The sequence below is a fragment of the Buteo buteo genome, chromosome 24 (assembly GCF_964188355.1).
Source record: "Buteo buteo chromosome 24, bButBut1.hap1.1, whole genome shotgun sequence".
Taxonomy (NCBI): Eukaryota; Metazoa; Chordata; class Aves; order Accipitriformes; family Accipitridae; genus Buteo; species Buteo buteo.
The window spans coordinates 2,544,870-2,561,925 of NC_134194.1; the positions used below are offsets into that span (position 1 = coordinate 2,544,870).

The 17,056-nt window shown below is 49.8% G+C and overlaps 1 protein-coding gene across 1 annotated transcript in view; it reads left to right on the plus strand.

Moving 5' to 3' along the window:
• Positions 1–6,088: 6,088 nt before the first annotated feature.
• The window catches only part of ACSL6 (acyl-CoA synthetase long chain family member 6), a 34,047-nt gene continuing 23,079 nt past the window's right edge, over positions 6,089–17,056 (plus strand). The window contains exons 1-9 of the mRNA XM_075056324.1: positions 6,089–6,099; positions 6,238–6,458; positions 7,671–7,785; positions 10,115–10,179; positions 10,626–10,727; positions 10,872–10,971; positions 11,510–11,688; positions 12,215–12,247; positions 13,239–13,290. Coding sequence (XP_074912425.1) covers positions 6,264–6,458; positions 7,671–7,785; positions 10,115–10,179; positions 10,626–10,727; positions 10,872–10,971; positions 11,510–11,688; positions 12,215–12,247; positions 13,239–13,290 — 841 coding nt within the window. The 5' untranslated portion in view covers positions 6,089–6,099; positions 6,238–6,263. The remainder of the gene's footprint in view (positions 6,100–6,237; positions 6,459–7,670; positions 7,786–10,114; positions 10,180–10,625; positions 10,728–10,871; positions 10,972–11,509; positions 11,689–12,214; positions 12,248–13,238; positions 13,291–17,056) is intronic.

Sequence of the window (17,056 nt, forward strand, 5' to 3'; positions counted from 1 at the left end):
CTGTGTGTTTGCATGAAGCTTGGAAAAAGGGGGGAAAAAAAAAAAATTATTTGTACTCTGCAAGCAATACACAAAATCCCAAAATGCCTTCTGCCTGCATGGTTACAGCAGGCTCTGCGCACACATTTTCAGAAACGTTAATAGTTGCAATAGCTTTCGTTTAAATTAGCAAATGGGTTCTGGTGATGCAGTCCGACTAATATCTGCCAGCTGTATGGGTCCTTGTGAATTCTGATGCTCCCTTACCCTCTGTAAATGGAGACACTTATGTAGTGACAGAGTCACAGGATGATTTGAACCCTTATCTCAAAGTCACCCGAACCTTGTGTATGGAGTACTGCGGGTGTGGTTTTCTTCTGCAGGGGAAGGTAAGGGAAAATGGTCCAAACTTTGCTGGGCGCTTCCTTGAGCAGACGTTCTGTCCCTGACCCTGCTTCAGGAAAGCAACTACAAATCTCAGAGCCTGGGGTCTGCAGAGCTGAACGTGAGAAAACACAGCTTTACGAGTTCAAAGAGCTCATACTGTTTCACTTGGGTGAAATCCCTCTAAATCTGCCTCTCTGGATTGAGATGTTTTAGATCCTGTAAATTCTGTTTCCTCAGTGAAATGAGTGAGCAGCCGGTGCCGTAGCCAAGGACACGGATCTGTGGCGAGCGCCGGCTGACAGGGATATTCCTCCTGCTGCAGCTCGCACGGAGAGAAGCTGTGGGTCTGCAGGCTCTGAGCCATCGGGTGTCTGCTGGCGGCATTTTGTAGCTCCCCACTGCAAACAGTTAATTCTCTCAGACATACTGAAAAGCTGCTTATTTGATTTTGGTTTAGTGCTACGAAGTCAAGTGTAAATAGCCTTTTTTTTTCCACTTGAATATAGGGATAGTAATTAGATGCTTTGCCCAGTTTCCAACAGAAAATGAATCACCCTCCTCTTCCCTACCCCGCTGTGAATGCAGGGTGGGCAGGAAGATAAAGGCATCTCAAAAGGAGTTCTCCTTCCCAAGCAGGCGCCCGGGTGCTGACGTAATGGTAGGAAGGATGTGATTGCATGGATGCACAGAACGGGTAAAATTTTAATTGCATTATGCATACACCAGTAGTTCGAGGCTGTTCCCACACTGGTTTATGTCACTAAAACTCCATTGACTACACTGGAGTTACAGAATCGCTTCCAGCAGGAAAAGATCAAAACCAAGTGGCACAATAGTGCCATTTGTAACTAAAAAAATAAATAAATAAGCATTGTCCCTGTGGTGGTTGCCTGCTAACAAAGGCTGGTCAGTGAGTCAAGGCCCGGTGTCGCTGCTGGCTACCCAAAACTGGCCGCAGAAGCCCTGTTCACCCCAAACTTTGGGCACGGGAGGTTTCGGGCGTACCGGCCATCTCGGGCAGCCCCAGACTCTCGCCGCGGCTGTTCCCTCCTAACACCTCACCAGCACTTCTTCCTCTCTCAGAACCGCTTCCTTCTGCTCCCCCTTGCATATCAGTTTCTCTTTTCTCTGCCATGGGAATACTTTAGAAATCCAGCGGTAATGTGAAGTCCCGTTTGGAGTAAGTGGAAATGTCGGTGTTTCCACGTGCCACGTGCACGGATGCCGCGCTCTGCTCGGCCGCTTGCTCGCGGGGAGCACGCACCGCAGCAGGGCGGTGGATTCACCGCAGGTAACAGAAACGGGGCAAAACCACTGGAGAAAAGGTGCGGGGAGCATCCTGCCACTGCTCCTGAGACCGAGGTGACGGCAGCGGCTGCTCGCGGTGTGCTCTGGGGTGTGACGCTGCCTTGCCGATGGGAACGCCAGCCCAACTGTGCTGGCTTTTTTTTTTTTTTAATTATTTATTTTCCTGGTCACACGAGAAATATATTCACAGAGCATGTGACCGTGAGGTGCTCACCCGCTCAGCTCGACTTGTCGGAGCAGGCTGAGATCCAGGCAGCCCTGAGCCCTGTTTCTGCAGGCGAGGGAGAAACAGCTTCTCCTGGGGTAAGAGGGTGCCGGGGTGTTTCTCCCGTCTGGACCGCGCTGCTCCTCCCAAACACACCTGGGCCCCTTTCCTGGCCACCTTCCCAAGGCAGGTTTGCTGCCCCGAGCAGATCAAGTATGGGCTCATCCTGACTCACTTTGGGATGCAAAAATCAAGATTAACTGTTGCAAAAGGCAAGCCGGATAAGCTTTGTAGTGCAAAAATCAGATATGATTGGAAATGGGGGTCAGTGACTGAAGTTACAGGTCTTGGGTAGAATAAGAGGATTCAAAGGTGCTGGGAACTTCCCTTGACTGGGTAAGTTCACTTTTAAGAACAGGATCTTGTGCTCAATGTATATGTTTAGTCTTCATTGAACTTAGATTGCTAAGTGAAAGTAGGAAAACATAAGCAGATGAGTTTGTGAACCTTCTCCTTACTACACCAGCACTTCTACCTAACTCTCCCAGGGATCTCAGCACACTTGTTGCATTTGGGCAGACAACTAAGTGCATTTCTGTTTTCAAGTGTATTTTCTGATATTATTTCCCATTGCTGACATTTCCATCACTGTGGCATCCTCTGAGATGCCCTGCAGTGTACTTAAAATGACTCACTAACAAGAAGTACTTACTTTTTTTTTTATTATTATTATTTAATCATAAAGGAACTAAAAATCCTTGCAGTCTTCGTGGTCCCAGGAATCTCTAAGCTCACCATGGAAATGTGCTGATCTCCCTGGGCCATCAGCTTCCCTTCAGCAGGGAAAAGTGAATTTCTATCTTCCAGTCATACTTATTTATGATGTGGTTACGAATGAAGGATTTGGGGACTTGTTCCAGGGATATGATCTGCTGCATGACAAAAACTTCAGGTTGGTGGGAAATAGTGGCCCAAGTAGGAATCTAGCAGAAGGCAGCAGAATGTGGCACAAGTGGTCAGAAACAATAAATGTACCATGAGCATTTGATTGAGAGGAATGTTCTGATTTTTCCCCTGGGAGCAGATGGAGTGGGTGCAATTTAAATAGTTTCCCTGTAGGTCTTGTGTAACTTTGCCTGCTGCAACACGTTTTACCTCACTGCAGCAGCAGATGCTGCCAACAGCACCCTGCTCGTGGTGCTTGATGGTCCATAGTGTCCCTGCCACCGCCCCGATAAGGGGAATGTGCTCCATGCAAACCCAAGGAGCACCGTGCCCATCACTTTGCTCAAGCCAAATACCTCCCAGCAATTAGAAGTGATTCTTAATTCTGTATTAAAGCATTGTATCTTTTTGGCAGATTAAAAGCGCGGTTTTGATGTCTCTAGAGCAAATTTTCGAAATCCAGGTACGGACATAAATGACACCTGACACATGTCAGAGGGATGCAAAGTCAGCAGAGGTGTAACCACACTTTCTTCATTATCTGTATTATAAAAGAAATAGTTTTATTCCCATATTGTATAGGGTCTTTGTATAGGGTCTGGCTTCCAACGCTTGTTTGTTTTATTGCAACCCTGACTCTCACGATCCTTTTGCCGGTGCTACCGTCTCCAGGTGTCCGTGGATGCCCTGTACCCAGACAGACGTACAGAAAGCCCTGGCCCTGGGGCTCCCCAGGCGATACCCGCAGCTGAGCAGGGCAGAAGCACGTGGCTGCGGCCAAGCATCCCCCGTGGCAGCGCTGCCGCTGCTTCGCTCTTCCCACGAGCACCTTCCCAGCTTTCCGCTTTGGGCTTGACTGCACAGGTGGATACAAAACCCTGCTCACAGGCTGATGTCGAGGGAGTCATTCTCAAGATTTCGGTGTAACCAGCAGCCGTGGCAAATGGGGCGGCTACCTTTGGTGGAGCAGGCTGTGTTTCTGGGAGCAGACAGTTTTAAGTGGGACTTGCTGAAATGCTTTTGCACAAATAGCTAATTCATCAGTAAATGAATAGCTCCCTCGCTGAGCTTTCCCACTTTTTGTAGTTTGCTAGTAAAAGCGTGTTTGGCGAGCTGCTTTTCATAGCCTCAAGGGAGGAGAAATCAGCACTCCATCTCAGCTCATCCTAACGTCATTGCAGCCACGTAGCCAGTATTTTATCAGATGTAGAGGTTTCTGGAAAGATGCTCAAAGCTCAGGAGAAAATTACCCCATAGGTGGGTATTGCCCGGTAACATCATCTGGATGCTGTTTCATTTGCTGTGACCATTGCAACCGTTCTTGGAGGGGCTGGTTTTGGTCCCAGAGGGTTTGCACAGTCGGGAACTCTTGGGGAAGCAGAGGTGGCTGCGGGATGCTGGGCTGGCACCCGGGGTGCAGCATCTGGCCCAAGGAATGACTGGGCCAGAGCCCACAGGAGGGAGATGGCCCCGAACATGGGCTCTGTGTCACCACCACCGTTCCCTGTTGCCCCCTGCCATGTTATAGCCTGACAATGGGTGAGGTTAATTGTTTGCTGTGTTTTTTTTGCCGGTGCAAACTTAAAAACCTCCTCCAGAGCCTTGTGCGAGGGGTGACCCTCCGTTTGCAGGCTGGCCTGCGCCAGCCTCCACAGCTCGTTCGGCACAAATAGGGGAAAAGGCTGCGAGAGGGTTGTCCTGACCTTCTGCGAAACCCAGACGCTGTTCCCAGGAGGAAAAAAGCTGGTCAGTGTTAACGTCAGTGGTGCCATTGTGCGGGAATTCCTGCCCCCCCCATGGGACCAATGCCCCCCCGTTAATCACTCAGTAGCTCCACAAGCTGGAGCAAGGCCAGAGGGTGAGAGGAAAGGGGTTGCCTGGGCTCCTGCGGTGGAAAAGCTTTTTTCTTTAAGGTCTTGACTGCTGGTAAAGTCATAAATAGAGCTGTGGGGTTTAACAGGAAACCTTAACTGTTTGGATTCCCTCCTCTGCAGCATCCCTTGCAGGGCTGGCCGTTATTGCAGACTCCCTGGCGGGGAGTTGATACTGGGCCGTTACTGTAAATACGAGTTATTTAAAATGCTTCTTGTGTGCCCAACGGCCAAACCCTGAGGACAGCCTCACCTCGTACCCCAGGAGCAGCGAGCAGGGTGCCCGGCTCCTCTCTCTGGTGGCCGTTTCTGCAAAAGAGAAAAGTAAGGCAAGCTGCAGTGGCTGTGTTTGGAAAGGCGCCCGCTCAGCTGCTTGCCCTCTGCTTTCCCAGCGAGTAGCTCTCACTCCATCAGTCCAACACGAGCTAGACCGTACGGCAGAGAGCTGCCTTCCCTGCACCCGCGGCAAAGTGATGCCAGCAGGTATAAAGGGAATGAGCTGGGGACGGCAGAGAGTTACCCTCCTCCGTCATAAAACTTGTCCCATCACCTGTCTACTCCATGCACAGCCCTCTTTACAGAAAAGGAGAAAAGGTTTTCTCCTTGCTTTTAGTTTTGGTGCTGTCAGAGCAGCGTGGGGGGGTCCCCAGCAGCCCCACTGTGTCCGAGGAGCCGAGGCTCCAGCCCTTCTCTTCTCGTGCCCAGGACTGCACCCTGCGGGACTGCCCGCTGGGGAATGCCCTGGCACTTCTCCCTCCCAGCAGCCACTCGTCTCCCCCCTGGAGCACCCAGAAGCATTGCGACCCGTGGGGCTGCAGGGTGGGGACCCCGCGGTGGCGTGCACTCAGCCTGATACCCCCGCGCTCCCTTATCCCCATTCCGCAGTCGCTTGTTGTTTCTTCCAGGAAACATTTAAGCGATGAAACGAAACTTTCCGTGGCTCGAATCGCCTATAATTTATCCCGATGCAAATCGTAAGGAACTCGAAGTTGAGAAGGTGAAGCTGGCATAAAGGCAGAAAGCGGTCTTTCGGAGCATGCCCCCCACGGCGTTTTGTGCACAGAGGCACGCTGGCTTTGCCCCGCTCCCCGTGAGCCGAGGGCTTGTGGCCGGAGCTGGCGTCGTGCTGCCTGACCCTGCCGGGGGCCGCGGCCACCGCGCAGCCCCCGTCCTGCTCGGGGAAGGCAGAGCAAGCTCCTGGCAGCCCTGAGGGTACAGTCGTAAGCTGGAGCCCAGAGCTTGGCGCAGCATCTGTCTGCTACAGATAACCGCAGCTGCATCGCCCGACGTACGTTTGTGCTCAGTTGTCCTGTAGGAGTGAGCTGGCGGCTCCTGCTCGCCCTTCTAGGGATGTTTCCTCCTTCCTTGTATCTCTTCCGTAGATGCTGTTCTTCTCAAGTGGAGGTGGTTGCTGGTGGGCAGCAGCGCGTTTGCAACGGCTGACGAGGGAAAACACGTTCTCCCCTTCCCGAGCCGCGCAGACCCGCGCTGCCCGTGCCCGTCCCGCGGCGTGACCTGACCCCATCCTTCTGACTCTTGCAGAGTTTGCCGTTTCGCTCGTGGAGAAGATGCAGGCTCAGGAAATCCTACGGAGCCTGCGGCTCCCCGAGTTTGACGACCTCAGCCAGTTTTTCCGCAACCTGCCGGCCTCGGCGCTGGTGGGCATCGGTGCCTTCGCGGCCGTCGTCGCCTACTGGTTTGCCAGCCGGCCCCGGGCCGTGAAACCGCCCTGCGACCTGCGGATGCAGTCGGAGGAAGTTGAGGTGAGGCCACGGCAGGAGGGGATGGGTTTCACCTGAGGTTTGTGTGCCTGGAAATGATGGCAGGGGATGCCAGGAGGTGCTTTTGTTCATTTCAAGGGCTTCTCAACTCATCCTGAAATCAGGCGTGTAGTGCGCTACACCGGGGATCGCCTCACTCCTTAATTCACCTTTTTCTGTAAAGCGGAAAACTGGAATACAGCCCGTTAATTTATCCTCTTAGATTTGCAGCAATGTTTTGGCCTTAGCTTTGCTTAACCATCCATGACCGAAAAATTACAGGAGCTGCCACTGCATGGGAGAAAGCACTGCAAAGCAAGCTGATAAGATCAAATCAGCTGGCACTTCTTGTGCGTGCCCATTACTGAGTTTCCTGCTGCAAAGTTCGTAATAATAAGAAAAAGTAGACCAGAATCCATGCTTAGAGGCTGAAGAGTTATTAATTTTCATGCTTGCAAAAGGTTTTAAAGTTTAATGAAGCTGGTCTGTTTTAAAGAGCAGAAACAGATCTGAAAACTGTTTCCACTTAAATTAATATCTGAAAGTGTGATGAGAATTTTTAAAGCCTTTTGTGATGTCCCCTCTAAAACGATATTGTCTTTAATTCCAACAACTTCTTAAAAGGGTGGGAGGAATTTACATTTTCCAAGAGAGTTATCCCCTGTGGTTAGGGCTTTAGTGAGACTTTCTTCTGGAGTCACAGTGCAGTCCCGGTTCGGTCTCTCTTGCCCTGCCTGCCTCCCCTTGCCCCCTCCTAAAACACCCCTACTGGACCCACGCGCTGGGGTCTGGACTCTGGCCTCTGCTTGAGCCTGTCCCTCATGCTGGTCCAGATGTCCTAGAGAAGGTGCCCGTGGTGCCAGTCCTGGGGACTTGTGGAGCCCAGAGCAGTCGCTCCCCCCCAGCCTGTTCCCGCTCCGTTACTCGCAGATTTATAATTCCCCCTCAGATCTCCTTGGGAAATATCAACCACCTCCTGCGGCAACGAGCCGGGTCAAGCGCTGCCGTCTGGGTGGGTGGTTCTCCATGTTACTGGGGCGCCGAGGTGGACATCCCACCTCTCCCATCACTTTGGGTGTCGGGGCAGGAACCCGGTGGCGGCTGCGGAGGTCTCTCCGGCATTTGGGGGAGCTTTATGGTTTGGGGTTTCCCCGTCTCCCTCCCGTCGGGCGATGCTGTCGGCTGTGTCGCATCATGTCACGTCATGTCGCGCAGGGCCTGGGCGGGGCGCGCCGGTCGGTGATCGGGGACAGCCCGCAGCTGCTGACGCACTACTACGACGACGCCAGGACCATGTACGAGGTCTTCAGGAGGGGATTCAGCATCTCCGGTGAGAGCACGGTGACGAGGAGGCCTGGGAGCGGAGGTGGGGAGAGGTGGAGGACCAGGCGATGTGGAGGACCAAACGGTGTGGGAGGCTCAAAAAGAACGTAGAGGCTGAAAGAGCGCGGGAGCCCATAAAATTGCAGGAGTCTCAAGTGGTGTAGAGCCTAAGAGAGTGTGGGAGGCCCAAAAACTGTAGAAGACTATTACATGTGGGAGGCCAAAAAGAGTTTGGAGGCCAAAAGGATGTGGGAGGACCCACAAGGGTTGAGGCCAAAGATGGGAAAGCCTGAGTGTTGAGGCACAAATGGTACGGAAGGCCTGACAAGTGTACAGATTGAAAAGGTGTAGGAGCCCAAAGGGGTGTTGATGCCCAAGGAGTGGGAGGCTGAAAAGGTCTGGGAAGCTGACAAGGTGTAGAGGATGAAAAAGGTGTTGGGAGGTCAATGAAGGGTGTTGGGAGGTCGATGAAGGGTGTTGGGAGGTCGATGAAGGGTGTTGGGAGGTCGATGAAGGGTGTTGGGAGGCTGGTGAAGGGTGTTGGGAGGCCAATGAAGTGTAGAGGCTGATAAAAGGTGTGGGAGGTCGATGAGGTATGGGAGGCTGAAAAAGGTTTGGGAGGCCAACGAGGTGTAGAGGCTGAAAAATACGTTGGAGGCCAACGAGGTGGAGATGCCAAAGAGGTGTGGGAGAATGAAGGGGTGTGGGAGGCCCGTTGAGAGTTTAAAGGCCCAAGGAGTGTAGAGTCCCCAAACTTGTACGAGGCCAAGGACCATAGAGGCTCAGAGAGCGTGAGGCTGAAAAGGTATGAGAGGTCAAAAGAGTGTATGAGGCCAAAATATTGTGGGAGGATGAAAAGGCGTGGGAGTCCCATTGAGGGTGTGGGAGCATGAAAAGGTGCAGGTGGCTGAAGAAGTGAAGAGGCCCCCAAAAGTGTGGGAATCTGCAAAAGCACGGAAGGTCAAACAAGTGTAGCTGCCCCAAGAATGGGAGTGGCAAAATGGTGTGAGAGGGAGAAAGCGATTGAGAGGACCACAGAGTGGGAGGCCCCACTGGTGTTGGAGCCCCAGCAAGTGGACGTCTTGGAGAATGGGGGGCCCAAAGAGTGGAGGCCAGTAGGGTGGAAACGAAGTGAAGGGAGACCCAGAGAGGGAGGTCCGAGGAATGGAGGCCAAGGAAGGAGGAGACGCAGCGAGGGGCAGGGCGGGTGCTGCAGCCTGCGCTGCCCGTGGCGGCCTGGGCGCCGCTTTTGGAGCGTGGGGGTTATAATTAGGGTTATTATTTGGAACGTGCATTACTTTGCCCTTAATGCCATTGAATTTTACTGTGCAGTTTCTTGGTACCACGAGATCTTTCTGCTACCGCTGGCAGAGAGCTTAATGTCCTGGATTTTGCAGCATCAGCAAAGCTCATCATACATTATTCATTTCCAGAACATTCATGAATACATTAAACAGGGCTGATCCGGGCATAGAACTGTGGAACCCAACAGAGTTCTTCCTCTGCTGCAAACGCCGATACTTATTTCTGCTTGTTGCTGCCTTTTCATCAATTACTCGTCCAACTTACCTTTTATTTCACAACAGGGCAGGGTAAGGGACTCTGCCAAAAGCTCTTAGGAACGCTGAGTGTGGTGTATCAGTCTATCACCCTTACCCCATGATTGATGGTACCGTCAAAGAGCTCTCACGCACTTGCGAGACATCATTTTCCGCTCCAAAAAGCTATGATGACTCTTCCCTGCTCTATCATAACTAGTTCTGTGTCTGCTGCTCACGACATCCCACCTCATTGAACACAACAATTTCGTTGTCAGATTATTATTTTCCGTACCACCAAAAGTCTCAGTGGAATTGCAAATATTCCACCCTGCAGGACAGGGGTAAATAAATAACTCAGCAGATGTATGGAGGGATGGATCTTGTGCAGTTAAGTACAGTAAGCAAATTAATTAAACTTTTCAAATATTCCTCCTGTCACGTAGTGCTGCGTATTGTTTTACCCTCCTCCAGAGCAGGCTGTGCTAAAAATAGCAGTTTTCACTTTGAAGTGTTTAAATCAAAAGGCAGCGAAAGCAGTGGGAGCCGGTGTTTGGGATGAAAGCCCTCATCAGACACTAATGCTCACACCACCTTCGGTGAAACAGCTTTTAATGAGGCTGTTTGGGGGCAAACTGCTGCTGTCTCCTCTGCAGCTCAGGGAGGAGGATTGAAGTGACTGGGACATCCCAGCAGCCGGTCTCCCATCAGCTGCACTCGTGTGGTTCATTTGATGGGGCTGGCTGTGAGCTCTGCCCCATCCTGATAACCTCCGTCATCTCGGCTTGTGTCTTCCAGAAAACGGCCCGTGCCTGGGGTTCAGGAAGCCCAAGCAGCCCTACCAGTGGCTGTCCTACAAGGAGGTGAGCTGGAAACGATACCCCCCCCAACAGGGTCCTCTCCCCCAGTGCTCTCACCCTGCCCGGCCGAAGAAGGGGTGTTAAGGCACCCGTCGATAACACGCACGTGCTAGACCGGGGGGTTGCTAATGAGCTGTGTGAGGGCTCTCGATTTCCACAGCCAGGCACATCCCGGCGTTGTATGGGTGTGTGTCAGCTTTTGGGGATGGGCTCAATGCCGTTAGCCCCCTCTTGACGGTGGCGGTGACATGCTCAAAGCCGTGGGGCATTGCCAAACAGAGGTCCACTGCTAGTGGCTCATGAGAGCATAAAACATTGGGCTTTTAGATAGCAAATACAATAATTTGAGAGCCTCCCTGTATAAGCTAATTCTTCGCTTCATTTGGTATTGCTTATATTCTTCTTTTTTATGTTTTGGGTTGTTTTTTTTTCCCCTCTCCAAATTCCAGGTGGCTGAAAGAGCAGAAGCTCTGGGTTCAGGGCTTCTTCGGCAGGGCTGCAAGCCATCCACGAAGCAGTTCATTGGGGTCTTTGCTCAAAACCGTCCAGAGGTGAGATTTTAAGTTCAACTTGATGCTGTATTAATAATGTTCCTGACTTGTGAGCTCGCTTTTTACTTGAAGCTTGTTCTCAAGTGTGTTAAATCTGCTCCCGTGGCCCTTTTCCCACCTTTGTGCTTTGATGTTCTCCTGCAGTGGATCATTTCCGAGCTGGCTTGCTACACCTACTCCATGGTGGTGGTTCCCCTCTATGACACTTTAGGTCCTGGAGCCATTCGTTACATCGTCAACACAGGTAAAAACAGAATTGAGGTAATCGTCTCAGAAACCGGTTTTGTTGCTCAGAATGGTTCATTTTCTTCTACTTTCCAAAAGATGGGTGATTTTATTCATTGGGTGTCTTGAAGTCACTTAGAGAAGTTTCTGGGGAGCTGCGTGTCCCCATGCTGGGTCAGGGCTGCCTCCGCAGCATTTCCCACGCGCCTGGTCGTGCACAGCCGTGGATGGGGCTGCTCTGGCTGCGGGAATTACTCCACGGCCACCCACTCCTGTGCTGCTTTATGTTTTGCCTCCTAGATTTTTTAGCCCACATGGTGAGCAATTTTAGTATTTTGAACTGAATCCCAGAATAGTCGTAGATGTCAGGTACAGCTTCAGCACTGATTTAGGTTAGCTAAAATTGCAGTGATTTTCTAAGAGAAATGTGTGTTACATTCTAGGATTTTTGGTGTTAGCCTGAAGAGAATAGCAGGACTGATACAATGTTAGCTATGAGCCAGTCTTGCATTAAAAAAGATCTACTGTAAAAACTCATTTGACCGCTTTTCTTCCAGCTGACATTTCCACAGTCATTTGTGACAAACCTGAAAAAGCCAGAATACTCCTCGACCACGTGGAGAGGAGAGAAACGCCAGGTCTGAGCTCCATCATCCTGATGGACCCGTTTGAGAAGGAGCTGACAGAGAGAGGGAGACGCTGTGGAGTTCGCATCCAGACCATGCAGGAGGTGGAAGTAAGTCTGCTCTCCCTCTCTTTTTACTGTATTTTGTAGTTTCTGTAAGAAGACGGTAAAATATACAGGGGCTCGTGAACTGCATGGCAGGTTCAGTGTCTGCAGAGCAGACTGTGGCTGTTAATATTGATGCACGGCTCAGTGCAGTTGCCTCTTAAGTGTTATTGCTTCTTGATCGGAGCCAACATTTCAATCCTTCCTGCTCAGATAAGATATCAGCTGCTAACTAAGCCTGGAAAGGGGGGTTGCTATTCGAGACACAGTCCTCCTACATGTAAGCCTACAGCCTTACACTTTTATGAAACAGCCTGGATCCAGCTCAACCAACCCAAGCACTACTTGAACTCCAAGGATGGCATTGCAGTTAATGCAAGAAACTTTGGATAGAAAAGATGACCTAAGTGTTAGCCACAAATTTTTCTGCTGCAGCTCACAGTCTCCCTTAGTGGTTTGCAGATTATTAGCAAGTGGGTTACACCACAGGAATTGAAGTGGAAATGATTTTTGTTACTTTAATCTTTTTCAGGACTGTGGCCGTGAGAGTCGACACGTGCCTGTGGTGAGTGTTGGCATGCTGCTTTTCCCACTTACGATTGCAGCTGAGTGTGTTACATTTATTTGACTGCCAAGAGAGGGAAGGGTTTGCTCTGGCCAGAAGGAAGCCTGCGTGTCTTCAGGGGCAGCGCCCCGTGACCCTCTCCACGTGGGAGGCAGTGGAGGAGCCCAGGGACTCTCAATACCATCCGCTGGAGTTGTGCAGTATTGGCTTCATACCCTCCGCCTGGGATGCTTAATTGAGATAGTTCATCCTTGCTGAACATGTTAATGGGACAGTAATTAAATGCCATTGTTAAGCCACACAAATTCCACTACCTTACCCAGGTGGCAGCGGGGGAACGTGTTTGCACCCTTGGCTTTCCGGTGGGGTTTCTATAGCTCAGAAACACTACTTGGCAGTATTTCTCTGGGATATTTTTGGAAAACCGCGTTGATGTTTTTCACTGGCTGATCATACTTGTGCAAAACTTTCAAAAGCAGCCTCTGATTTTCAGGCCGCTTATTTATTCAGTCGGGACCCAAAATAGCACACACATGCAGTGGTGCTGAGAAGACAGAGATACTACTGGAAATGGGAGCAATCAGCAGCTTTGGAAAGTTGTCCACCATTGTGGATAACCACGTTTCCAGAATTTATCTGGAAATTATTAAATTGTCTCAAGTTTTCTCACACACCTACAGGTATAGATGGTGTCTTTGAAAATACTAACTGCAAGACAAAGATCCCATCAAAGTCTTCTAATGACAAAGCATGCCATTGATGCAGCTGGAGCAAAACCTAAGAGAGGAATAGAGTCTGCATCAACTGAAGAAACCTGATAAAAAGAGTTTTATGATGGTCTTTTATATTTGCCAAGGGGAATGAAAGCTTTATATGGCAGAGCTGAAGTATAATTGGTTTGATCTTTAAGTTTATACAGTGACAACAGTCTACCATTGACCCTTCTGCATTTGATTGATGGGATTTTCTTATTCTCCTTGTGTATTTCTAGCCCCCTCGACCAGAAGATCTATCAATTGTCTGTTTTACCAGTGGCACTACAGGTAAAAGAGGCGCTTTAATGTTGAAATGTTAGAATAAATTGTCAAATTAATTATTGATATCCCCTCAATATGTGCAAACTTGCTGTTATACTGATATGGCAGTGATATTCCTATGCATTTTTAATATTTAAGAATATATATTTATATACATTTGTGTAGATTGCAAATTAAAAATAATGATGTGTTTATTTTTCACTTGAATTGCCTGACATATACTTCGGCAGTACGGTTTTCCAGTTGTCTAGAAATCTGCCCATGTTTCTGCTTCCCATTTTGCAGTGTAGTTGTGAAGCGCTTGATTGACTGGTATTTATCTTCTGCATATGTTTAAAAAAAAAAAAAATGCAGGTCCACAGCTTTCCACCCTCTGTGTCCTAAGCACACCAATGTCCCCAGCACCCCCCGACGTCCTCAGCACCTCCGTCTCCTCCGCAGCGTGCCCCAGCTCGCTCGCGTGTTGCCCACGTCCTTGGGTTGCCCCTTGGCCACCACGTGCTGGGGCAGCCGCGGGGACGAGCCTGGGCAGCCCCCGCTGCCGGTACTCGTGTGCCCCTGGCTCCTTTTTGTTGGAGAGGAGCAGCATCATTTTCCTGTCTGTTCTCAGCAGACGCAGTGCTGTCTCCTCTCTCCAGACCCTGGTTTTCATACAGCTTGCAGGAATTTCCTACTCTTGAGCATTTGACCTCCATAACATCTACCGAAAAGCTACACGGGCAGCCAGCGCAGATGCAAAGGCACGATTGCTCGGGAAACTGCTTTTATACTTACCTGCAGGGAAGGACCATGCTCCAGGGACCGCTGGAGCACCTCTTCCAGGTTCACCTGTGCTCTCAGGATTACTTAATGCTTGGTCCTACCCCAAAGCATCCTCGATTTGGCCTCCACTCCTTTAGGCAAGCAGAAGATGCCGCTTGACACCAAGCTGCCCTCCAAGAAGGGCGCTGCTTGTGCTGCTCAGCCTGCAGACTGCAAAGCCCACAGATCAGGCTGAGCAAGAGGGGACACCTTCATCTTCCACCTCCTGGAGAAGACTTGTACTGCACATCAGGTAGGCAACAGCTTCATCAACTCCAAATATAAACTCAAAATGGATTAAAAGGCTTTGGGGTTTTTTTACCTTCACGCATCCTTCTTTAGTTTTGAGATCTGTGCGCTTCGGAGTACCCAAGGCAGTGCACTGTGTGACAGGAGCCTGTGACTCTGCTCTGTCTCAGCAGTGGGAATTCCCAAAAGGGAAAGATGGAACACAGTCAGGATACGGACATCACAGCCGTGTATGCTGTGAGCACCGGCTGTGCCAGTGCAAAGTGGCCAGGCACAAATGGTAATTGCAGGAAACCAAAGGAGCCATGCCTACAGATACAGTGGGGCACAATTTGTTTGTGTGGATTTTAAAGTGCAGAGCAATTATTTTTTTCAAGCCACATTTTTGTTGATATTTGTATTTCTAAATAAGAAATTCTGAATAGAGAAGGATTTTTTAATTTTCCTTTTTTATATGCAAATGCAATCATGGGCTGGTTTCTGACTTTGTGCTTTTCTTAGGAACATGCCTGAAGTTACAGAAATAGGACAACCAGGGAGCTCATTTGCTTTCTCCCATCCAAACGAAAGATTTCAAATTCTGTAAATCATCTGCAAACTAAACTCTGGCAGAGCAATGCTTTGTGAACCACCAGCCCATCCTCTGCTGCTGGAGGACTTTGCACAACACTTTCTGGCTTTTCCAAGGGTTGCATCAACACTCTGGTCCGTTTTCCACGTGTTTTGATGTAAAAGGCTTGGCTTTTTGTATAGCCCATGTCAGTATATTTTTAATGACCAGATTTAGAATTTTATTCCAACGGATATGTTCTCAAAGGCTTTTTCAATTCTGAAGGGCTCTAGATATTTTGGTATGGTGTGAAACAAATCTTAGCTGTAGATTTTGTTACCTGGAAACTGTAGAATTGGAAACAATTTTAGCTGTTTATAAAAAAAAAACCACCAGAAGCAGGCTTTAATGTGTGCTTTTCTTTGATAGGATCAGATGTCCAAATACCTCCCCAGGGAGAAAGGAGAGGCTGAAGTTGCTGAGCTCAGATGACAAGACCAACTTTCATGGTTGTACCAAAAAATCATCAGCACTCAGAAATAGGCCAAAGGCACACAGCTGTCCCCAAACCATCAGGATACAATTTTTCATGCTGGCTACTCCAGAGAAGCAAACTGTCATTTGCTCAAGGATCCACCTGTAACCAATTGGATAAAAATTGCTTCCCGGCAGTTTCTCACAGCCTGCCAGTGCATATCCCTGACTGCTGGAGGCTCCCAGCGGGAGGAAAGCGCTTACATCCCAAAATGTTGATGGATCACACCACCGAGTTAGTGCTGGAGCTGCTACTTGAAGGACCCTTTTGCCATGTGGAAAAGGTTCTTCTGTTGCTTATGAGAACTGTCAAACCAGCTTGGCACCAAGATAAGGAGAAATTGCCATGCACAAGCTATTAACTGCCCGGGATAGCAGTGCACCCATTTCCATAACAGGACACTCACTTTTATGATGTGTCTTTACAAGGAAATTCAAACTTGAGAGCAGTGGTACAGGTCTGGAGATCTGGCATTGATTTTTTTTTTTTTTTATTTTTTTTTTTTTTTTTTAAAGCCGCATTACTGCCAACCTTTTTCTCTCAAACTGGTAATTCTGGGAAAGGGTTTGTAGCAAGGGGCACCTGTTTTGCTGGGTTAACTCTTAAAACAGAACTACTAAAGAAGGTCAAACTTTACAGGAATCCCCCAGCCCAAAAAGCTGCAGCTCCCTGTGGCAGCATGGTTTGTTCTGGATTTCTCCTGGCGAAGGCTATCCTGGCTCGAACACTGTTGCTCTGCTTGGACACCACCAACACCACAGCCTGTCTGGGATGCTGAACCTGCTGTGGGCAGGACAGGGGGGAAGGAGCTGAACGTTCACACTGCCTCCAGGCATGTCGTGGGGATTTGAGCAGAGGTACTGAATTTGCATTAAAGTTAGAGGTGGAGTGAGTAAATGAGTCTGAGGTCTCAAAGCATCTGACAAATCTTCCAAAATCTGAAGAGCTGTGTTCAGGTGCAGGAGCCAGATCTGCTGCTGCTATAGCAGTTTTGAATTTCCAAACCAGTACCGAGCACGTCCTCTCCGTGGGCGTGCAACCCGCCGACGCAGAGAAACTTGTGCAATGCCGCGGGAGTGCGCCTACTTGTAGAACTGCAGGGGCTGAGCACACCTATTTGGCTAGACGCAGCTAAAATAACGTGAGCAATTTCTGGGTCGTTGGCATTTATTTACAACCGACATCGGTTCGTGGAGTTTTCTTGAAGTCCGGATCCACGTGTGCACCCAATTGCGAAAATAAGCGCCTTGAAATGAAACCTGCCCGGCTGAGCTGGTGCCTGCGAGCGTGTCTGTACAACAGGTCAGGACCGGAGCAGTTGTGGCTGGCAAAGACGTCAGCCGTGGCTTCACCTCTGAGCCTCGGATGAGGACGAGCATAAGTCAGACCAAAATAGCCTCCTGTGCGCTGCGTTCGAATTACTCCGAGGCACTTGGAACACCAAGTATGGATTTTCAGTAAAATACATTGTGTTCGAAATGTCCTACTTCAGTGCAATAAACGTGTGCAATAATTACTAACTTCGTTTGGGCCTTTGATTATTTGAGAGGCTGGGTCGAAGCAATGTCAGCGAAGCTGGAAGGGCACGGGGCTCGGCACTGCGGGACCCGAGCCAGGCTCTGCCCTGTGGGTGCATG